This window comes from Apiotrichum porosum (genome assembly GCF_003942205.1).
Source record: "Apiotrichum porosum strain DSM 27194 chromosome Unknown scaffold_3, whole genome shotgun sequence".
NCBI classification, from domain to species: Eukaryota; Fungi; Basidiomycota; class Tremellomycetes; order Trichosporonales; family Trichosporonaceae; genus Apiotrichum; species Apiotrichum porosum.
Window position 1 is genome coordinate 2,320,007 of NW_021167110.1, and position 21,972 is coordinate 2,341,978.

General features: G+C 59.8%; 8 protein-coding genes across 8 annotated transcripts; 3 read left to right on the plus strand and 5 right to left on the minus strand.

Annotated features, from left to right (window-relative positions):
- Positions 1 to 1,558: 1,558 nt before the first annotated feature.
- EHS24_006451 (uncharacterized protein) lies at positions 1,559 to 2,294 on the minus strand (the record flags this gene model as incomplete). Its single annotated transcript, XM_028621903.1, has 4 exons — positions 1,559 to 1,676; positions 1,733 to 1,972; positions 2,050 to 2,198; positions 2,259 to 2,294. 4 exons carry the CDS (start codon positions 2,292 to 2,294, stop codon positions 1,559 to 1,561), a joined length of 543 nt encoding a protein of 180 aa, XP_028478355.1.
- A 296-nt stretch (positions 2,295 to 2,590) lies between these two features.
- EHS24_006452 (uncharacterized protein) lies at positions 2,591 to 5,158 on the minus strand (the record flags this gene model as incomplete). Its single annotated transcript, XM_028621904.1, has 7 exons — positions 2,591 to 2,993; positions 3,079 to 3,753; positions 3,815 to 3,880; positions 3,937 to 4,606; positions 4,808 to 4,928; positions 4,978 to 5,043; positions 5,153 to 5,158. The coding sequence occupies 7 exons, from the start codon at positions 5,156 to 5,158 to the stop codon at positions 2,591 to 2,593; spliced, it is 2,007 nt and encodes a 668-aa protein (XP_028478356.1).
- Positions 5,159 to 5,160: 2 nt separating this feature from the next.
- On the minus strand, positions 5,161 to 5,410 carry EHS24_006453 (uncharacterized protein; the record flags this gene model as incomplete). Its single annotated transcript, XM_028621905.1, has 2 exons — positions 5,161 to 5,288; positions 5,341 to 5,410. 2 exons carry the CDS (start codon positions 5,408 to 5,410, stop codon positions 5,161 to 5,163), a joined length of 198 nt encoding a protein of 65 aa, XP_028478357.1.
- A 790-nt stretch (positions 5,411 to 6,200) lies between these two features.
- Positions 6,201 to 7,409, plus strand: EHS24_006454 (uncharacterized protein; the record flags this gene model as incomplete). The annotated part of the gene is made up of 1 exon (XM_028621906.1): positions 6,201 to 7,409. One exon carries the CDS (start codon positions 6,201 to 6,203, stop codon positions 7,407 to 7,409), a length of 1,209 nt encoding a protein of 402 aa, XP_028478358.1.
- Positions 7,410 to 8,043: 634 nt separating this feature from the next.
- Positions 8,044 to 9,129, plus strand: EHS24_006455 (uncharacterized protein; the record flags this gene model as incomplete). The annotated part of the gene is made up of 1 exon (XM_028621907.1): positions 8,044 to 9,129. One exon carries the CDS (start codon positions 8,044 to 8,046, stop codon positions 9,127 to 9,129), a length of 1,086 nt encoding a protein of 361 aa, XP_028478359.1.
- Positions 9,130 to 9,574: 445 nt separating this feature from the next.
- On the minus strand, positions 9,575 to 13,541 carry SET1 (histone methyltransferase set1; the record flags this gene model as incomplete). Its single annotated transcript, XM_028621908.1, has 2 exons — positions 9,575 to 12,721; positions 12,753 to 13,541. The coding sequence occupies 2 exons, from the start codon at positions 13,539 to 13,541 to the stop codon at positions 9,575 to 9,577; spliced, it is 3,936 nt and encodes a 1,311-aa protein (XP_028478360.1).
- A 498-nt stretch (positions 13,542 to 14,039) lies between these two features.
- On the minus strand, positions 14,040 to 15,821 carry EHS24_006457 (uncharacterized protein; the record flags this gene model as incomplete). The annotated part of the gene is made up of 6 exons (XM_028621909.1): positions 14,040 to 14,176; positions 14,232 to 14,288; positions 14,324 to 14,809; positions 14,860 to 15,025; positions 15,064 to 15,405; positions 15,444 to 15,821. 6 exons carry the CDS (start codon positions 15,819 to 15,821, stop codon positions 14,040 to 14,042), a joined length of 1,566 nt encoding a protein of 521 aa, XP_028478361.1.
- A 932-nt stretch (positions 15,822 to 16,753) lies between these two features.
- On the plus strand, positions 16,754 to 19,339 carry EHS24_006458 (uncharacterized protein; the record flags this gene model as incomplete). The annotated part of the gene is made up of 1 exon (XM_028621910.1): positions 16,754 to 19,339. One exon carries the CDS (start codon positions 16,754 to 16,756, stop codon positions 19,337 to 19,339), a length of 2,586 nt encoding a protein of 861 aa, XP_028478362.1.
- Positions 19,340 to 21,972: the final 2,633 nt, after the last annotated feature.

A 21,972-nucleotide genomic window follows, 5' to 3' on the forward strand; every position in this document is an offset into this window, starting at 1 on the left:
AAGCACAAGCACGTCAAGGTCAAGATGGCCGTCCTCAAGTGTGAGTACACGAGTTGAGATGGTGCCGGATGGGAAGAAAAAGCGATGTGGCGCCGATCGATTCGGGGCGCAAGTTTTGTGGCACCGATCGTCCACACCCCACATTCTTGCTTCCTTTCGTCGAACATAGACCTCTACTCTTCGTGGAACACTTCACTGACATGCAATAGACTACAAGGTGGACGCCTCTGGAAAGATCCAGCGTCTTCGTCGCGAGTGCCCCCAGGTGCGTGCCATCATTACGTAATGTGGAGGGTGGGAGGATCGTGGTCAAGGGCCGTGGTCTTCCCATCTCCTTCCTCCTTCAACGTCTCCCCACTCCCCATTTGAACAAAGCTGACTTACAAAAGCCCTCGTGCGGTGCGGGCGTCTTCATGGCCCTCCACAAGGACCGCCAGTGTGAGTTTGCATCATTGTTGGCGTCAGCGCCGTCCCAGTTTTCATCCTCGAAAGAGTTTGACTCCTCGTTCGAGTTGACGTCCTCATACTCTCTTTTTTGTTCTGTTGCTGACGGTTGCAGCCTGTGGCAAGTGTGGGACCACCTACATGTTCGAGCAGTCGGCTTAAACTGCCTGCTACTCGAGCTTGTGCCATCTTCGTTGGAATCGCATCTGTTCGACCTGAGCAGAGCGTTTGGTGTTTGTAGTCGCAGTTCCTCTGTAGACTATGGAATACTTTCTAGCGTTCTACCGTTCTGTTGCAGTTCATTTACCGCCTTAGTTCAGACGGGACTGACGCTCTTATTCACGGGCGCGAGGGAAGTGGATTCGTTGGAGTCATGGACGTGGATAGAAGACACTGAGTGTTAAGAGAAGGGAGTAATTACTGAACCAGACGCCCGTCGCCACACACACACACACACACACACACACACACACACACACACACACACACACACACACACACACACACACACACACACACACACACACACACACACATCGTCATCCTGGGTCCACTGTTAATACCCGCTCGCCCACATACCCGACCGCAGGTGGTCTCTTCATCAAGTGCTCGCCTGAGCTTCGGGACGGATGCGACCTAGGGCTCCTCGGAGTCGTAGAGTATGCAAATTGTTATGCTCTTAGCTGTTGCAACGTGAGCGTACGTACTGCCCCAGCTGTAACGTGGCACGCAGTAGTTTTTTTCTTTCTTCTCATGATCCCTGTGCAGCGTCCGCAATGCAGCTCACTTGGCGTGCAATGCCGAGTTAATGCGATCACGTTCACATGACCGGCAAGCACCTGGGACACCACTCAGCCATCCCAAGGCGAGTGTCGCGTGTGACATTGAGCGGCACGCTGCTGCACGCTCTCCGTTGTTACGCATCACACCATTCATCGCTGTTGACCATAATGAACTTTGGCAGCACTGTACTTTTAGGCTATACATCTCCGTGCCGCATGTGTGTAAACATTACGCATACCCATAACTATACCGCCGGAGCACAGCCATTACTCGAGTCTGAGCGGCTGCCTGGTGGCGAGCTGTCTGTTTGCACAAGGTGTCCTCGAGTTGTTCATTTGCGTGTGGGAGTGAGAGGAAACGTGGGCAGTATTGCGTGTTGCAAGTTGTGGCTGTTGAGGTGTAGTCTCACAATCAAGCTAGTGTGCTCGAGTTTGATGAGATGGCGCACGCTGCGACAAGTCAGATTTGCGCCTCAAGTCTGGTTCTCAAGTATACCTACTCTCACTTGCCATCCTCGTCCTCCTCGTCCTCCTCGTGCTCGCTGTCGTCATCGCTCATGCGGCGCGACGCGCGCGTCAACGTAGCTCCACTGGGAACCGACGTCCGGGCAACCTTGACGGCGACCTTGAGCGTGGCTTTGACTTGACGTTCTGGTGCATGCCTCTTTGCAGATGCCTCGCGATCGGCGGCAATCTTCTTCAAGGTCTTTCCGTTCTTGGCTTCAATCTTGGCTTTACCAGCCTCGCTGTTTGCAAAGGCTTGATAGCGACACGCGACACATATCTTAGGCAGGTCAGCAGACGTCGGAATATCGTTGCTCACCCTGGGTCCGCCTCTCTTTCCTCCTTTCTTGCCCTTCCAGTGCCACACCAACAGTACGCCATTGCACTCAGCAGCTCTTGCCTGGGGCTGGGGGCACCGCACCCTTTGGTCCGCCGCCGTTCCTCACCAACAGAGGGACTAAACTTGAGCTGAGACCAACATGCGTTACACGCCTTCCATGTCAGCGGGGTAATGGAAATAGCACTTACTCTTCTGTCACTGGGGATGAGGGGATGGTTGTGCATCCGGGAGCCGACCAGGTCGCAATTGCAGACCCCACAGCGTTCGGGACGCGTGGCGGTCGTTGGCGCGGCTGTAGACGTGGCGGTGGCAGCGTCACGCGCGGGTGGTCGAGCTCGAGCTGGTGTCAGATGGTGTGGCTTTGGCGCCGTCCTACAATGGAGTCTTGTGACCCTTGACCTGAAGCGCTCCACTGTCCGCGCACGGCATGCAGGCCTGTTGTGTAAGCTATATAGATGCCTCGTCTCGATCCATAACTTACGCAGCCAGCGATGGTTGTGCAGGGAAACCACACTGTCTGTCATTCGGCTCTTGCAGCCTGGTGTGGCGCAAGCTGCAGGGATGGCGCGGGCGTAGCTGTGGCGGAGGAACCGGCGGTAGCATCTTTGGCAGACCTGTCAAGTATCAACACCATGTTCATTTCCATGTCGGCCCAAGTTCTCACATTGCCATCATGGATCTGGCGTGCGTCGAGCGTCGTAGCATTCTTTCGACCCACACTTGCTGCAGCCGACACGGCCGCCCGAGAGGTGGCACTTGCGCACAATCGGGGTGCCACAGACGTCACAAGGACGAGTGACGAGGAACCGGGGGTCGAGGGTGGTGGTGGTTGGCGATGATGGAATGAGCTCGGCCGAGGCGATGCGGGCGATCTCGGAGATTGGGGTGAGGCGGGGGGAAACGAGATGGCGGGCAGTGGGATACTGAGCTAGAGATGCCACAGTCGAAAGGCGCGTCTTCGAACCGAATCTGGGCAGCCTGGTCGCTGGCCTTTGACAGAGCACGTACAGTTTGCTCCCAGCGCACGAAACGCTCGTTGGTGCGGCTGCAGGCCCCGCAGATATCCTCATGGTACCGTCTTCTCCACAAGCAACGCATCCACCCGACAGACCCAGGTCCTCGTAGAAGGAGCGCTTGGCTTCCTCAAAGCTCTCGGGTGCTTGACGCGCCGCCCTAAGCTGCTGCTTCACTTCAGCAGCGAAGGTGGGGTAACGAAGCGCCGACTCGATGTCGTTGTCGCCGTTCGTCTGCCACATGGCGAGCAGCTGCGGAGAGGGTTTGTAGAGTGGTGCCAGCTTGATGGGACCGGCAATCACGCCTCGCCTGCAGAGCGTGCTCAGAACGCGCTCAAACAAAATCTTGTTGGTCGCGTTCCAAAGTTGGCGGACCAGAGCCTGGCAGCGATAACTGCCTCGGAACTGGTTGACAGCCCAGAGCTGGATGCGGGCGTTGCAGGCTAATGGCTGCGCGCGGCCCGGGCGAGTGTGGCAATCGCGGCCGAAGAGGGTGTTCAAGGGGTGGTATCCGATGCCAGCATGACAGTGGGCAAGGCCACTCTCGCGGTCACGACCGACACACAGCACGTCACCGGCCGCATTCGTGCGGACGTGGCCACTACAGTAGAACGTCCTTTGGTGTGTCCACGGTGGGTGGGAACCGAGCAGAGCATGCAAATGAGAACCGCTTGAGGACAGCCGCGCAAAGCAGTAGCACTTGGCCTGTCTGCGTTGTGGCTGGGTCGTACATGAGCACTGGCATACCTCGCCGTTCCGGAGAAGAGGCACTGTTGAGCCGGTTGACGCGCGGGGCCCTGACTCGTCAACACAATGTCTCGAACATAAAACCCAACTGCGGGACATTTCTCACCTTCTCTCAACTTCATCAATTTCCGGCATCCACTCTTTCCACTCGTCCAGCAGCTTCTTCGTCTCGTATCTCCGTTCTCCAGACGTCCATTCAGAGGAGTATCCGACAAGCACATCCGTGATTGAAGGAAGTGGGAGCGGGACGATGAACTCGCGCAAGTCGAACTCTTCGCCGTCAAGCTCGTCGACGAGACCAAGGAAACGCTCAAGCCGGCCCTGGATGGCCACGACCTTTGCGCGCATGCCGGAGGTGAGCAAGTCCCGGTGGGGATACCCCCAGGCAATCGTAAGTGCAGCTGCGCCGTTCATGAGGCCGGTGATGAGGTCAAAGACCTCGTCATCAACGGCGGCGGTCGGGTGGTGGCACAGGCGCAGGGAAATGGCTTGGAGAACAACCAGAGCGTTGGGCTTTCCGCCCTTGAACTGGTTGATGTGGGCCGAGGTTTCGGCGGTGTTGCCAATAGAGTGGTACGACATGGGGTCCGGGCCAACGTGGTTGGTCTGGTCGGGCGACCAGCGAAAGCTTTCGAAGCAGTTCTTGAGGATCCATGCACGCTGCAGGCGCCGCGGTGCGGTGGTCAAGCTCTCCCGCGTCGGCGAGGGGCCCATGTCGGTAAAGGATTTGTGATAGGAATCCCTTACCGCCTTGAACATCTCCATGAAGGGGAGCCCTGGGGGAATGTTTCGACCTTTCAGAACATGGGGCGCTGCAGAGTGACAGCCATTCCCAACCCCCCCCCCCCCCCCCCCCCCCCCCCCAGGCATCCATGTAGACGCCGTCGCGAGCCATCTCCGTGAACGGAGAGCTTGGTGGCCGATTCCCATGCCGACCTTTAAGGCTTTATACGCCACGGCATGTGCTAGGCAGTTACCGTCGCCGGGAACGTCAAGGAGGTCCTTGCGTTCTCGTCGGGCGGCGAATGTCAAGCGAACAAGATTCTGAGCTGAGGTGAACGCATCGTTTGGTTGGCGAGGAGAGGTCACCCCAAAGCGCTGTGAGGTCAGCACTCATTCCCATTATCCCATGGCGACGACAACATACTTGGTGGGCGTGGTTCACGAGGTTACAGGGAGTGATGGGGTCGTGGCCCTGGTCTATCTGCCGGTCCTGGTAGTGTCAGCCATTCAACCGTGTACACTAGCTAGCTGTACGGCGCTCACGCCGTCGGACCTCACGCTCGCTCGGGATACCGTGCTTGGCTGGATGGGCGACTCACTGTCATTCTCAGGCGACTACAGCGTTAGCTACTACCATACCCGATTGCCACACTTTGATGGTTTGACCAGACTCATCAGCGCCCTTTTGTGTCCCTTCTGCTCCCCCATTGCGGAGAGTAGGTGCTGAGGTGGCAACTGAGGGTCAGAACCGTTTCCAAACCGACACGGCCGGCCGCCAGGTACGAACAGAAATAGATGTGAACAACTCCTGGTTGTTGATGATTAGGGGTAGAGGTGAAGAGCAGTTGAGCTTTCATGTGTGTAGGGCCCTTATGAAGGCAGCGGGGCCGTGTCTGGCCTCCTGGTGCGCCCCTTCACTAGTGTCCGCACTTCTCCCCCACAGCTTGAGCAGGTCAGGTATGCTCAGCATATCATCACACTAGCGCATATCCATGTAACATTATTGGGATACAACCCGCAAAACCCACGGTCATAACAATGCCGCGATAGAACGAGCAAAGTGGCGACAGCGAAAAAGCCGTACAAATTGCCCTGAAAATCGAAATTTGTCTGCCACACCATGGAGCGGTCTCGTACATTGCTTGACAGCTGTTGATTCTTCGCATCATTCCAGTCCATGACCACAAGCGCGAGTACACCTTCCCACATTGGTCCCCTCCCCTCCATGTACCGGGACGAGGCAAGAAGGTCATGCCAAGGTTTTCTCAGCAACGCCAGTTCCACGACCCACCTAAGTCGTTCCGCCTGGGATTCTCTTCATCCCATGCATAAGTAATTCAAGCATGTTGTAAACTGTGGTTGTCAGGTGGTTGTAGAAGTTGAAGATAGGATTTGGAGATTAACTGTAGTTGAGGTCTCTATCATGATGCCAGATAATGCGCGGCGGCGAGAGCATCGATGGGTTGATGGTTGATGGTTGAAGTGGCTGATCTCGCCGATCTGGAGCTCCGCGCGCGCTGCGCCCTGCACACGTCAACCACGCTCGACTGGCAACTAAACACACGGCACACACGCCCCTCCCCTTCTTCTTTTCACACACTTCTCCTCAACCATCACCACCTCACAAAACGACCTTCTTCTTCAACAATGTCGGCCCAAAAGGCCGCGGGACGTCGCCGGCAGGCGGCCGCTTCCCCCTGGGCGCTCGCACCTCGCGTCACCATCGACCACACCGCCTTCCCACACATCATGGATATGATTATCAGCTACACCACCCACAAAGCGTGGCTGCTCTTGCGCCAGACGTCGCGAGCCTTCCGTGACCGCATGGAAGCTCGTATGTGCTATCACGTCCAGATCACCGAGGACCACGGCTTCTGCTTCCCCGCGGTCAAGAAATCCCAACGCAAACACATGCGCATCCCTTGCCTGCGTCTCGAACCACCATTCCTCGAACGCACAGTCAACTTGCTCAGCCAGTATCTGCGTGTCTTGGACGATAACGCGGACATGGTTCGTGACCGCACCGAGCCGGATGTTTTCACGGACTACATTCCGCCGTTTGACCCTGCTGTGGCTTTTTGCCGCCTCCGTCTTGTCCGTCGTGATGTCGGTCGCCTGAAAATACACGTTCCAAAATGTGTCTGGTGGGGGCGCCTTCCAGCCGCATTTGCCCCTGACCATGACCGTACTCACGACTGGTTCAATTTTCTCTCAACAGGAACTCTCTCTCTTGAATCGTCATTTGCTTCCCGCGCTCAAGTATTCCACTACGACTATGACAAGAGGTCTGTGGTATTCCCGCCTGAAGACCTGGTCATTATCCCCGGTTGGGACGACGCGGAGACGTTTGTGTTCATCTTCACGGAACACCGTCGCAAACGCTTTGCCTTCGGCACGGACGACAGCTCTCGCGACCGTCATGATGAACTTGTCGAGGCCGACATGAAGAAATACGCGCAACTCGCCGGTGCCCAGTGCGGCCGTCTTCCTGGCGACGTAGAGCTAGATCAGATTGCAAGTCTCATTGGCGTACCGGATGCCCTCCGGATGCCCGAACCTGTCAAACTCATCATCGTCGGTCTTGAAGAACTCATCGATACGGCGGCTCTGCGGTTAGACGATTCAGAGGAGGAGATGAACGCCTCACCACACGAGCTCCTTTACTCGCAGCTCGAAGCTCATTGCGAAGTGGAGGTCGGACTTACTTCAAGCGAGGCCGCCACCTTCTTAGAGCGCATAACCTTCATGAGTCACGAAGACTACGCCGCCCATGTCGGTTATGAGCAGTACCGCCTGGAAACCAGTCGCATTGCCCGCGCTGAGCCCAGCGCTCACCATTTCCCGTTTCAGTGATGTGCCCTTCCTGGACAGAGTGGCTCAACCTCAAGTAACTGTCCATAGAACCTTGGAGTTTACGCTACGATACATGCTACACAGAAATCTTGTAGTTCACGATGAAACGCTACAGCGCCAACCAGTCACTCGTGGTCTGAAGCGAGGAAAGGGCCAAAAATCACTGCGAAATGCCAACCAACAGTGACGACTTGCAACCTACGGGCCACGGGCGAATAGAGAAGCAATCTGTGCTGCAGCCAGACGTTTTGGCGACTGGGAGGGTTTCTCGTTGGACGGGAGCCGCCACTGTGAGCTGTGAGGAAGGTGTCGCCCATAGTAACGTGACTGCGGATGCCCTTCTCGGCGATGTGTTTCAGTGTCAGCCCATAAGAAGGTAATAAGTGAGAGGGTGTACATTGTACTGCCTCGTCATCGGGCACAGATCCCTCACGGTTCTTCTCATGCATTGCCATCACGCAGCTGCACGCACGACGTCGGCAGCTTGGCAGCGCATGTAGCGCTGTTGGCCGAGATTTGTTGCCGCTCTGGGGACCCCGGGTTGGACGGCGAGACGCGACTCCTTTCCTGACGACCAGTCTCAAACCACTTTGCAGCAGTCTCATCCCTTCACCTGATCACCTAGCCTGAAGCCATGCTGTCTGCCGCTGGAGAGACTGTGTCTAACGCTCGTCCTCCCATCCGATGCCTCATCGACCACACGGCGTTTCCTGAAATCGTCGACCTCATCTTCAGCTACGCAACATACGCCGACTCGCTTGTTATCCGACAGACCTCACGTGCCTTTCTGGCGCGCATGGAGGCCAAGCTTTGCCATCACGTCTTCTATGACGGCGAGTACCTTTACCCTCCCCGCCGGTATCGGTGCGAGGCAGATATCAAGCCCATACCCTTCCTCCGGCTTGACCGTCCTTTCCTTGAACGCACCATCCAGCTTCTCACCAAGCACACCCGCATACTGGATGATGGAGACTGTGGGAGCGGGGAACCACCGTTCAAGTATGCCGACGTTTTCCGCAACCTGCGTTGCGTCCGCCGTGACAGACAAAGCTACCAGACCGTGACCGGCGCCAAAGCGGTCCTGTGGCAAGAAATACCGACGTTTGCGCATCATCAGATGGAATGGGACAGCATGATATGCTGCACTAGCGACCACGTTGATGGCTTTGGTACACTTGTGTTTCACTGCTCGTACGACAAGCGGTCCGTGGTGCCTTGTCCGTTTCCTCCCACAGAGCAGTTCAAACTACCTCTAGCGAAGATGGTTTACATCTTTACGTACGACCCATCAATCTGCGATGGGCTTGGGCACTTGGGTTGCGACTACTCCAACATTGAAGAGTGGCGCAGGAAGGCGCAAGTGTACGACCACAGATGTGGCCGTGGAGTTGCACTCTATGACGTCGGGGCTGTCATCCAGACGATAGGGCTCGCCGAGGCAAAGGATGCGCCCAACCTCGCCAGCCTCGAAATCGTCATTGTCGGTATGGAGGACGTTGTTGACACGCCGTCTCTTCCGGGCGAGGACGACGACTCGGCCTTCGACCGCCTCCGGAGCAGCATCATAGAGCTGTTCAAGTCCCAGCACGGAATGTCAGCCGCCATGGCCGACCTGCTCGTTGGCCAGATCACGTTTATGACCCATGAAGACTACAAGACCGACATCGGACCAGTGGAATACCACCTCGAGACTAGCCAGGCCTGTTGGGTCCATCCGTAGTGTGCCGAGGCCGCTGTGGCGTGTCCATGGCCGCGTGTGTCACCCTAGGACGGTCGCCACTGCCGACGTGCCCGTCTTCGCAAGAGCCCACCCGTCAAGACCATCCCCATCAGCGTCGATCTGTCAAAAGAACCCTCATCGCTAGCTGCTCGTTCCGAGCAACCTGCCGTTCACGACCGCTGCACCAGGAACAGCCTTCTTCGCATACATTCCAATCCTCGACCCCGAGCGCGGAAACACCTCCTTGCATTGCCCACCCTCTCCGTACATGCACAGGCATAGCATATCGCTGGACATTCCGTAGTTTACCTGTATGTATATAATCCAGCATCTCTCGTAAAATGGCACAAAAGCTGTATGCCAAAAGGTAGTGTTCTCTCCTCTCCTCTCCTCTCCTTCTCTCCTTGTCTTTTCCCTGCCACAGACAACCACCTCCTCCTCCCCTCTAGTTGAGGAACCCAGTACAGTTCTCCGAACCACAGAGACACACGAGTCTCTGGCCCGGATCGCTCTCGAGCTCAAACTTGTAATTGTACAAGATTTCGTCTCCGGGCCGCAACACTTTCTTGGCGTAAATGACAATCTTGCTCTGGCCGTTGATACTGATAATCTTGGCCGAGGCGCTGGGGTCGCACGAGTGGTTGATGAGGCGCGACACCGAGCCGCGGAACGTTGCGTCGCAGACCGTGTCGCCGTCGATCCTGAACAGGTACGACGAACCGATGCCTTGCTTGAGGTACCGGTGTTCGCGAATCTCGGCGACGGTCGAGCGCACTAGTTCGCCAACGTACTCGCACACCATCTCGCCGGGCTGGATCGTCTCCATCGCGTACAGACCGTAACCCTCGATGGCGGAACGGGCGAACCGCAGCTGTTTCTTACGGATACACAGCTGGTTGAACGCAAACAGGTCGCTGGCGTCTGCGGCCGCGGCGGCACTGGGCGCGGCGGCCTTGCGGTGAATGTCCATGTCGAGGGCAAGACGACGGCCGGTGATACGTGCCGTGCGGCCGGCAGCGAGGCCGGTGGCCGTGGCTGCATCTTCAGCGGCAGTGGTCGCGCGGTTGCGTTGTGGCAAATAGGCGGATTTCTGGATGGGCGGAATCTTCTTGCGGCCCTCTGCACGCCACGCTCCCGACGTGTGGAACAGCGGATGTGCGCCGTCCAGCTCTGGCTCGCCGTCCGAGAGGTCCAGCTCGTCCTCGGCCGCACCAGCAAGTGCCTGGCCTAGCCAAAACGCATCCTCGTCGTCGACGACTGCGCCAGACGTCATGAGCTTGTCCAGCGCCGTGGCCTTGGGCTTGGGCTTGGGTTTCGGCTTGACCTCGGCGGGGACAGTAGGGACGTGGATCTCGGCAACAGCGGGGACGGGTTCAGCAGCCACCTCGACCTCTACCTTGACAGCGGCGGCGGCGACCTTGGCCTTCTTCTTGGCCTCCTTCTCCTTTGGTTTTGCCGCGCGCTTCTTGGAGACCTCTGCCTCGTCCTTGGGTGACAGTTCCTCCTTGACAGCCTTGTCGACGACCATGGGCTCATCGTCATCGTCGTCGCTCTCAGCCACGCGCTTGGCGGCGGGGCGGCGGACAACTCCTTCATTGTCGTCGTCGTCACTGCTCTCACTTGACGTGTAGCTAACAGAGTGGCGGCGGCGGCTGCTGTCGAGGGCGACCTTTTTGGAGCGCTTGGGACTGAGGAGGGGCGCGGCGGCGCGGCGGTTGGGTGCGGCGGACGGGTGCTTCTTGGTGATGGTGAGGAAGCGCCAACCGCCCTTTTCAGGCGTGGCAGGTGCTGCACCACCCAGACCAGTGGCAGCAGCAGCAGCAGCTGCAGCACCAGAACTCTTGGCGGCCGCCGTGCGCACCTCAATAGAAAGCCGGTGGCCCTGGACAGCGGTATTGTCCAGCAAGCTGCGAGCACGGTACGCCGCCTGGTCGTCGCCAAAGAGAATGTACCATCCGACATGGTTGTGGAGCACCGCCTCGGGCTTGAAGGAGCGGAAATGCGCCTCGACGTGCTCTTCCATCACATCGCTGCCGTGCTTGAGGCTCTTGGCGTCGATGAAGACATACGCACGCGAGTTGGTCGCCAGTGCCGTCTTGACTTTTTCCACTGCCGCCTCGTCGGCCGCCTTGCGGTCAACGTCGGCGCGAGCCGTGCCGCGTGCGCGGATGGGCGGAGATCCTCCGCGGCGGTACGCTGGGCGGTTGTCCGAGTCTGAATCGGACGAATAGGACGAGACCGAGCGCGAACGGGAACGGGAGCGCGACCTCGACCTCGATGAGTGTATGGGCGAGTACAAGTCACTGCGGCTACCAAACCTTGACGCAGACGGACCGTGAAAGTCGCGCGAAAAGTCCTGGAACGTACGAAAGTCGCGCGAAACGTCTTGCGTGCCGCGTGCGCCATAGCCCGTGTCGCGCTGCTGAAACCCGCGCACGGGAAGCGAACGTGACAGGCTGGAAAAGTTGCGGCCAAACGAATCAAACTTGGGAGGTGGTGGACGGCCACGGGCACTGGCACCGGGTCCGAAGCGAGGCGGAGCAGGCTCGCTTTTAGGCTGCAGAGGTTCGATGGGTTTCGGCGCGGCAGGCGGCGGCGGCGCCGGAGCGGGGGCAGCAACAGGCTTGGGCTTGGGCTTGTACCGCCGCTCCATCTCGTCCTTGACTGCTTGGATAGCCCGCAAGCCACGGCCGTCGAGGACGACTTTGACTCTTTCGCCGTTTGCCAGACCCACACGCTGGCCCGTACATGCCTTGACGGCCAAGACTGCTGCGTCGTGTGCGGTACCCTGGCGACCGGGAGCTGGGCCGTCAAACTTGACCCAACAGATACCGAGCTGCATGCCGCTCTTGGTGTCCATCTTGGCGTCGAGCTCCTTGATACGTCCGTGGGGGCGCAGGAACTTTGTGATCTGGTCGACGGTGGTGAGCGCGTTGAGGCCGGTAAGGAGCACAGCGGTAGGAGGGGGAGGAGGCTGGGGACCAGGCGAATTCTCGTCCCATTCGTATTCGAGCGTGTACAGCAGAGATCGCTGCTTTTGGCCTCCGGTACCGCGTCCACGGACGTCGGCCGCCTGCTTGAGTCGTGGGTCGTGCACCGTAGGTGACACGCCGTCGAGGACACCATCAAAGCGCTTGACGTCGGCGCCAGTCTTGGGATCCTTGACGTAGAGGAAAGAGCCGGCGCCAGGGCGACGAGAAACACAGGGGGGAGGCTTGTATGTCTCTGGCGGTGGGGGAGGGGGTTCGTGCGAAGGGGGAGGAGGAGGAGGGGGGTGGGGAGCTGATGGTGCCGACATGGACGCTGGGCCAGTCGGCGTTGTCGAGGGTACACGTGCTGACGCCGGTCCAGCTGGGGGAGCCTTCTTCCATGACGCTGGGCCTGTAGGGGTCCCCTTGAACGAGTGAGGGGATAAGGGGCGCGATGGGAGGCGATGGTCAAGCGCGGGCGGGTCGCGTGGTGGAGGTGGAGGAGGAGGGGAAGATGGCGGTGGTGGTGGGGACGTCTCTGGTGGTGGGGGCGCGTCGGCAGGTGGTGAAGGAGGAGGAGGTTGTTCGCGTGGAGGGGGCGGGTGGGGGAGGAAGGGCCGTTGCTGGAGTTGTCGTCTGGGCCATTGAGCGCACTGGCGACGAGCGAGAGTCGCGGCGCCGGCCATGTCCGTTCATCTCGTTGCCGCCCTTGTCTGGCGACGACCTCTTTGTCGGGGATGGATACCGGCCACCTCTCTCTGGCGAGCCATAGCGGCTCTTTTCTGGCGAGCTGTAGCGATCGTACCGTTCATACCGGTCGCCGCGTCCGTCGCGTCGCCTGTCGCGTTCACGATCACGATCACGATCACGTCCGGGGTAGTATCGCTCGCCGCGGCCCCCGTCGCGGTCCCGGGATGGCTCCGGGTAGTACCTATCCACGCGTTCACGCTCCCTCGAGTGTGATCTGCGCCTCCGGCGTTCCGGGCTGGGTGACCGTCGTCTGTCCCAATCTCTGTCTCTGTCGCTGCGGTGATCGCGGTCGTGTCGGTCCCATCCATCTCGATGGCTGTCGCGATCACGTTCGCGTGACGGTCCGGCGCTCCACCGCAAGTGCTCGCCATTACGCGGTGGGGGGAGACCCTGCGCGTGTGTTGGCTTGGGCGGCAACGACGCCGCGCCGCCTCCTCCTCCTCCTCCTCCACCACCACCACCAATAGACGAGCCCGAGCTGCTAGACCCGGAGGCGGCAGCAGCGGCCACGGCGAGCAGAGGGTTGAGCGGGAGACCAGCTGTCGGCGCGCGCGCGTCGAGGGATAATGGTGTCGGCAAGCCCGCGGCTTTTAGCTTTGAAGCGCCGGGGATCGCAAAGGAGACGCGTGTCGAGGCCGAGCTCGTGCTCCCCGACGCAGATGCGCCGCCGTTCGGATGCCCAGAGCCAGACATCTAGAGCGGCATGTGGTAGTGGGTGGAGGGTGTCCGGTGGCAACGCGCAATGAAAGGAAAAGGCGTGTGTGCGAGCGTGTCTATGGATTTTGGCAGGGAGAGCAAGAGGTTGTGAAGGATTACGCGCGTGCTATAGGATACACGTCTTGGGGATTTCTGTATGCTGTGTGCCGAGAACTTGTTGATGGGTACGGGTCTGTTGGACGGTGGAAGATGGGTGACTGACGAGTGGTTGTGCGAGCAATGCACGAGACCCCTTCTGGCTCTTTGATGTCAGGAACACCGCGTCTGCCGCAAAGGGTTCACCGACAATCGCTGGGCCGAAAATATACAGGCGTGCGAACAGGTGGAGCAAGCGAGTGGGGTGCCTTGAACACCGCGCGCCTACAGTTTTGATGTCATGTAGCTTGTGCTGCATCCGTTCGTCCGTCCTGTTGTCTATACTACACTCTCCGGATACAACCACCGTGTCCTATGCTTCACCTTCCTATCGTCGACCTAGTCCAACTCGGTACGAGCACGCTTGGTGGGGGGCTCGTCATCGTGAGCCTTCTGGCGAGCCTCCGTGTGGAGTAACGTGACGATCTTCTTGGACGCAAGTGCAGTGTTGGCCGTCGCCGTGAGCGTGTCAAACTCTGGAGACTCGTGAGCTGGTATACCCTCTGGTCTCTGGCCTCTGGGCCGACGTACTGGTGAATGTCTCGGCCATGTAAGCCTTCATATTGACGACGACCTCCTTGGAGTAGTCTGAGGGTTAGCTCGCTTCCGGTCGCGAAACCCACCATCGTACGCCACAGAGTTGGAGTGCTGGCTCTCCTCGGACGACTTGGCCGCGCGGTTCCACAGGTCGTCGAGCGAGATGCCCTCGAGAGGATCAAAGGGCGTGCTAAACTTGGGAGCGTGGAAGTAGCCCTGAGAGTCAGCGGCGAGTGTGGGAGTGCAGCACCAAGTCACCTTTGGCGCGGTGGCCTTGGGCTGCGAGGGGGTCTTGAACTGGGAGACGTCGAGGTCGTCAAACGTCTCGACGTGAGTCGGGTCGTCCTCGGGGTTGGCATACTTGCGCTTGGCGGAGCGAGCGAGAACGTCGTGGTTTGCCTCAGCCGCGGGGAAAGCAAGTGGCTCCGCCTGGGTGAAGGGGTTGGACTCGCCGAAGTCGAGCTGAGTGGGGACAGGCGCGGCAGCGGGCTCGGCGGCCCTGGTGGCGTGGGGCTGCTGCATGCTGTTGTTGCTGGCAGTCGAGGGCTGGCCGAGGCCACTGGGGCCATTGGCTGGGAGGGAAGGAAGGTGTGGGCTTCCTTGAGGGCCAGGTTCCAGGGACCATCGTCCTGGACGGCGTGCTTGTGGTGGGTCTGCGCCTGGTGGAGTTGGTGAGAGAAGGCGTTGAAGTCTGCTTCAAAGTTGTCAAAGCCGAAATCGATCTCGCTGGCGTTCAAGTTGGGTGCAAAGTGGTTGCTGGGCTTGCTATAGTTGGACTGGTGGGCAAGCTGGCTGGTGAGCTATGCGTTACTGAGGGTTAACTCACAGACTCCTGGCGAAAGTGGCCCTCGCCACGAGGCTCGTACGTCTGGTGAGTGGTGTGAGGGGCCTGCTGGGCCATCTGGGGACGCTGGGCTGGCTGAAGGGAGCGCTGGTTGGCAAGAGCAGAGGGACCGCCCGTCATAGCATGGGAACCGGTCATCTCACCCAAACCGACAGCACTGGTTCCAGGAGCCGAGGATCTGAGCTGAGGACGGGGCTTGGGGAGGACGCTGAGGATGGGGTTGGCCGCGTACTCGATGACCTTGGGACGGGCCTGCTGGATGCAGCGTTTGTCTTGCGTGACGTCTTCGGCGTTGTCGTCGTCACTGTGACGAGTGTCTTCCTCCTGTCCAGTCAGCAGGTGCTCTGGGTGACTGGACTTACCTCGGGAACTGGCGAGATGCGAGCCGCCCTCTGTTCAGCCCTCTCATTCTGCTGCTGGGCGAACAGCTGCGTGGGGATGTTGGGGATGGCGCCTTCAGGCGAGGTGGGCATGCTTGGCGAATAGTTGTGGACTTGGTTGAGCTGGTAGATGACCTGGAGCTGGGAAGGGCCCGGGGAAGGTTGATTGTGGTGGCCGTGGTCGCTGTGGTTGCTGTGGCTGCTGCCGGGGAAGCTGCCACCGCCGCCGCCGAACAGGTCGCCACTGAGGTTGAGGTTCATGCCAGGCCGGTTGGGGATCTTGCCCGGGGCATTGGTGGTGAGGTTGTGACGGCGCACAAGGCCCGTCGCCTTGGCAGGCGTGGAGATTTGAGGGCGCATGGTGAGGACGAGGTGGGCGCCGGTGGGGACAACGATCACTGACGCGGACGCTCACGAGGCGAGGGCAGCCAAGCCGATGGGCCGTGCCGAGTGGTGGCCTGGTGGATGGATGCGAGAGGGTGAAGACGAGAAGAGAGGTGTGTGAAAGAGAGATGCAGATGAATATGTATGTCTTCCCTCCCTCCCCCTCCGCCAGCTGCATGCACCCACCTTCCCTCGCTGCGTTCCTCGCCTTTCTCCCAACCACCACTGCCATCAAAGCCCCATCAAACGGCCACCCACATCGTGTCGCCACCCAAAAGTCAAGCGCGCAGGTGGAACCGACCCTTTATCACTCGCCCACACGTCATTAACGAGGCGATCGGACCCCGGCCGTCACCCACTTTCAGCAAAATCAAGTTCCGTGACCTCGCGCCTTTGGCGGCCTACCATCCACACTCAACTTCAACAGACTATACCTGCTTGACGGCTCGACAAACGCTCACGCGACTTGGTCCTGCCCAAAGAGGTGTGGAAGTAGAGCGACACAGCTCATACGTGAGTCTTGCTACACACACACACTGTCTCCCCCCATTAGCTGACATCTTTCAGCCCACCTCTCGGCTCCGCCTTTCCTCCCTCCCTCCCCCCCATCTCTACCTCGAGCCGTCGCTTTGGTACACCCGATGCGGCGCGTCGCTCCCTTGGCCCGCGCACTGGAGCGTACCCATTCCTCCGCTTCCAGTCGATTGCGGCATGCCATCCCTCCCTCCATCCCGGGCTGCTCGCGCTGGGTCTCGTGCACTTGCTGCCGCCCAGACGAGTGGTCGACACATTCGGCACCTCCATCACGGCTACCAACTCTTGAGCGCCTCCAGCACATGCAGATGTCGCACCTGCCCATTCCGCCGCCACTGCCATGGTCCACCGACTCGCCCCAGTTCATGCGGCACATGCAGCTTCTCAGCCAGGCAGTGCTGTCCTCGACGCCGGAAGCGTCATGGGCCGTGTACGAAGGACTGCACGCCGACCTGCGACCTGCCATTCCGGACGATGTGTTTGTTTCCCTTATCAGGCATCAGTTGTATCCAACCAACACGGATGGGTCGCCTCTCCCGCCAGGCTCGGCGGATATCCGCAAGTCACGAGTAAAAGAGCTCCTCACGCTTGCGCGCAAGTGTGAGATGGACCCTACGGTGCTCCCCGTTGACCTCATGGAGCGGCTCTTGGGTACATTCTTTGTCCAAGAGCAAAGAAAGAGGTTTGACCAACAAGTGAAAAACATCATCCTGTGGCTATGGCCCGTCTACAAGAGCCACTACCACAATGGCTCGTTTTCCACCATGCCCATCGAGATGCGCAGACGGTGGCTCCATCTCTGCTGCAAGAACAACGAATTGCGGTCCGACCCCCCTCGTCTGTGGGAGGTCCTCGAGGAGATTGTCGAGAACGGCGGTGCGCAAGGCCTCGAGGTCAAAGCCGGCCAAGCGGTGTCCATCTATAAAGGCGACGACGAGGACATGCACTTTGCAGGTCTTCGACAAGCAGCCTGGTGTCTCGCTCGTGAGGTCAACATTCCGTCCGACGACCTCGTCCTCCTCATGTTCAGAATCACCGAGGCTATTGGCAAGCGCCTGCCGAACAAGGGCGGCGAGGAGTTTATCCGCGCCGTCAACCGCATTGGAGGCCTTATCGAAGAGCTCCGTGACGGCGGGGCGGATGAAGCTGCCAACACGCTGGAAGCGAGTTTGGATAAATTCATCCAAGCTCAGCAACTGTATCGGGACGACGCCCCGGCCTCTACTGTAGCCATGGCGTCTCTTTCACGCGCATTGCTGTTCCTAAGGGAACGACTCTCCCGGCAGTTCTTCACGCCAGCTCCCAAAGCGTCAAAGCGTGCACGGCGCCTGACCGACAGCGACCGTGACAACCTCAACCTACTTCTCCGACATTGTGTCCGTTCCCTCACATGGGAAGAATCGGACAACCAATACATCCTCGGCATGATCATCCCAGTCATCACCAGTCATCCCGTCGACACCGAGCTGTTACTTCAGTTCGTCGACGCTCTCATTGTCACGGGCATGATCATCACGCCTGCCATTCCCACTGATCTCAAGGCACAGCTCTTCGAAGCCTTCCTCAAGGCCGACCACCTGGACGATCTGGCTGTGTATTCAAGCGCCATGAAGCTGTACTCTGCTCTACGCCGCAAGCCGGCGCCGGCACCATCCCTTGACCATGCGAGGATCTGGAGGTGGACCGACAGGGCCGCATGGAAGCTCTTCTTCAATCGAGCCCTGTCCCATGGTCACCTGCACTTTGCGTCTCGCCTGTACATGGACATCCAGGCGGACGGGTTGCGCGTTCCGCGCGCCCAGAGCCTGGCGTTTATCCGCGCAATCGCTTCCAAGCCGTCCAGCTCGCGCCTGGTGCTTTTGGAGCGTTACATCAAGGACCTGCTGTACGAGCCCAACGCGCAGACCAACGACCTCATTGCGGAGATTTGGACGGCCATGGCCAATTCGCCTCGCGAAGCGGCGTTGGCGTTCCAGCTCGTGCGGCGTATCAACCCGGCAGCGCCCATCCCGTACCCGATCATCGACCAGATCCTGCCTCAACTGGCCCTGTCGTCGCTCGCCGAGCACCGCACGCTCGCCACCCAGCTGTTGAGCATTATGCCGGATACGCCGCACAAGATGGCGAAATACCACGAGGTCCTGGCCCAGTTCAACAAGAGCATCCGTACGGCCGACCTGGGCATGGAGTCGAGTCTCGCAGTGTACAAGTCGATGTACGGCGACAAGGGCGCCGACGCCGACCCGCGGTCGCGCGGGCACACCGTCTCGCTCCTGCTGGACGGCATGTGCAAGCTCGACCAGCTGGACATGGCCCTCGGCATGTTTCGCGAGAGTGTCGGGCGTAAAGTCAGCCTGACGCAGAACGGTCCTGCGTCACTCATGATCAAGCTCTCGCTCGCCCTGCGCCTGGACGAGGCGTACACCGTTGAGAAAGAGTTCTACTCGGTCGTCCCGGCCGACAACAAGTATCCCCGCATGGTCGGCGCGCGGATCGTTGCCGACATTTTGTCGGGCGTCGACATCGACCTGGCCGTCTACTACAACCCGGAAAAGGACGTCATGCGCATGCACAAGGGATACCGCCCCAGCCCGCGGTTCTACAAGTTTTTGCAGGACCTGCAGGTGGAAGCGCAGGCCGGGCTGCCCGGTATGAGCGACACATTTTTGGCCAAGGACGACGAGGCCGATGGCGGCGAGCCCCCCGGCGCCGAGCCCGAGACGGCGTCCATGGCAACGACCGAGGGGACCGCTCCAGAGGAGCCAGCGGAGAACAGTGCCGATGTCGAGCCGGAACGCGAGCGCGCCAGCGCCGCCGTCCACTTTCGCAAGGCCGCACAGCCCCTCACCCGCTCATGGAGCGGCGTGCCCAGTAAGGCCAGTGAGGCTGTGGACGGGCATGGCGAGTGGACGCTCGATAAGGAGTGGCACCACAGTGTCAACATGTTACGGCCCACGTAGGCGGCCGCCACGGCGCGTATAGCGCGCACAGCACATATAGCGGCGGGCACAGCACGCACAGCACGCACAGCACGCACAGCTTGGCGCATAGAGAAAAAGTAAAGTCAATGTATGCATATACTGTTCTTGTCCTCGCGGTGGGGTGGGCCTTGGCGCTGGAGTACTGGGTCTGGCAGCAACACGGTCAGTGGATCAGTGGCCAGTGGCCCAGTGCGCCAGTGCCCGAGATTACTTCTCGCCAGCGACGTTCCTCGCGGCCGGCCCAGTCCACGCCACGGCCCACGAATCGTACGGATCCACGGATCTGCCTCCCGATCTCCCAAGGGCCAGGATCCTCTCGCGTCTGCCAAAACGGCAACATTCCTCATATTAACATATTGCTCTAGACCCACGTTTCAGCAGCCAGCGCCAGCGCCAAGCCGGGCGGGAATGCCCCGAGCGATGGGAGCACGCACTACCTGCCTGGACATGGCTTGACAGTAGCTCAGTATCTCAGTAAGAGCTTACCCGTCGCGCCCGTCGTTGTGGCGACGGCGCGCCAAGCTCACTAATTACAATGCCTCACTAGCCTTGTTGGGCCGGTTGGGCTGGACTCTAAACGCTCGTCCTTTGTGAACATTACTGTGCACGTCAGGGGGGCCGAGTTTTGCTCCTGCGCACCTGAAGCTGATGTGTGAGGTCTGGAAGAATTTTGGGCAAAACGGTGTCCTCGCTGCGGAAAGTGTCCCCCCCCGGTTCTCCAGGCCCCCAAGGCCCAGCAGTTACCAGTGCAGTGGTCGTGATGCTGACACACTGATGTGTCTGGGACACGACGCACGAGGGGGGAGCGGTGGTGTGGTGTGCACGTTTGCATGGCCGGCGGGCCTGGAATCCGAGGTAGACTCGTTTGCCTCGCTCGCTGGCCGCACAGATCGCATTCCGCAGTCTACTTGGTTTGCTAGCTTGCTAGCTGCCTATCTGTGATCTGCCAGCAACACCGATACAGAGCGTGCTTTACACGCACCGCACACCGTTCCGTGGATCCGTGGCTCCGTCCTCCACGCTGCCCGAAGGCGAGCCGAGCTCGGAAGGGCATGCCGGGCAGGCCATGGCCGCCGGTCGCGGTCTGCGTGGTCTCTCTTTCTTGGTGTGTCGTGCATACCTCTTTGCTTTTTCCTTTTCACGCGCGAGTACAGGAAAACACGCACCCCAGGGGCTCCCGAAACCCCGTTGTACCGTTGTCCCTCCTGTAAAAGCTCCTGTTGCAGCCACCCCGGGACGCCACCGTGGGCCATGTCCAGAGACGGACGCGTGCACCGCGACGGCACCGCGCCGCAGCGACGTGGTCTGTGAAGGGCCATGAGGAAACAGGTGCAGGTGGCCGTGGGCGAGTGGCATCCTCGACGCCGCCTGTACGCCGGTGGCACACTCAGCACGGCTGTACGGGCTCGACGGGAAGCCGGCAGCATGGCGCCTGTGCGGTCCCCCCCCCCAGCCTGGCCCGTCCGGGCGCCGTCCGCCGTCCCGGGGGCCATGGGCGGCGGGAGATGAGAGCGTGTTGCAGCGGGAGACTGTCGGCTGTGAGTTGTTGGATTGTGATAACGCGCCGCCGGGGTTCAGATGATCAGAAGAGGAAAACACAAAAGGTAGTGGGGGTGTAACGCGACGACGGGGGGGCGCTTGGCCACGCAGACGTTTTCATGTAGGCAGCTATCCGATGCGTTTTGCGTTTGCGTCGAGACTACGGGCATCGAGGTGTAAGTACTTGGGGGCAAATGCACTGGTTTACCAGCTGTGTTACCCCCTTGCCTGCGTAATCTGCTGTTGCGATATAGCATGGCCCATGAGGCCATGAGGCATGTGAGACAGTTTTCCAGTAATCTCTCTCCATTTTTCGGCAGCGGCGGCTGCGGCGGGACGCGTGCTGGAATTTAACGCGTATACGCGACGCGACTTGAGAAGAAAGGGCCGACTGTGACCCCCAGCATACAGCCCAGGTATGGGCCAGGTATCTACCCAGGTACCCACAGGGTGGGTTTGCCTGCGTTGCCTGGAGTGTGGAGGCACGACGAGACGACTGCGACCCGAAACCTGAAAAACGCAACAGAGTAGTGAGCAAGCATATGAGCGCAAGCTGCAAAAGCATATGGCCGCCGCCGCTGTCCGCGTACCCCGTGTGCTCTCGGCAGCCTGCCCGGCTCCGAACGGGCGTGTGTCCCAGCTTTGCCAGCAGCGCTCTTGGCGCGCAGCCGCAGACACGCAGGCCAACGCAGGCGGCTGAAGGCGGACGCTCGGCGGCCGCGCACACACAGGCGGTGTTGCAGAAGCGCAGTTTACATGAAAGAAGTCGTTCAAGGTGTGTGGGTGCGTGTGTGTCAAGGCTGTGACGCACAGCAACTCCCTCCACCATCGCACACATTTCTCCCGTCCACCACACTCGCCATCCCATCCCATCACACACACTCTCTCTCCCTTGACACACCCTCACATCCTCTCCTCTCCCCCCCATCTCCCCCCCACCACTTCCTCCCCCCCACCACCAGGCGCAGTGAGCGCGCGCGCCCACAGACACACCGTCGCCGGTCGCCCACTTTGGTGCCAAGACGTGGCGCCCAGTGCCGCACAGTCCACTCGAACGGGGCCGCCACGGGAGA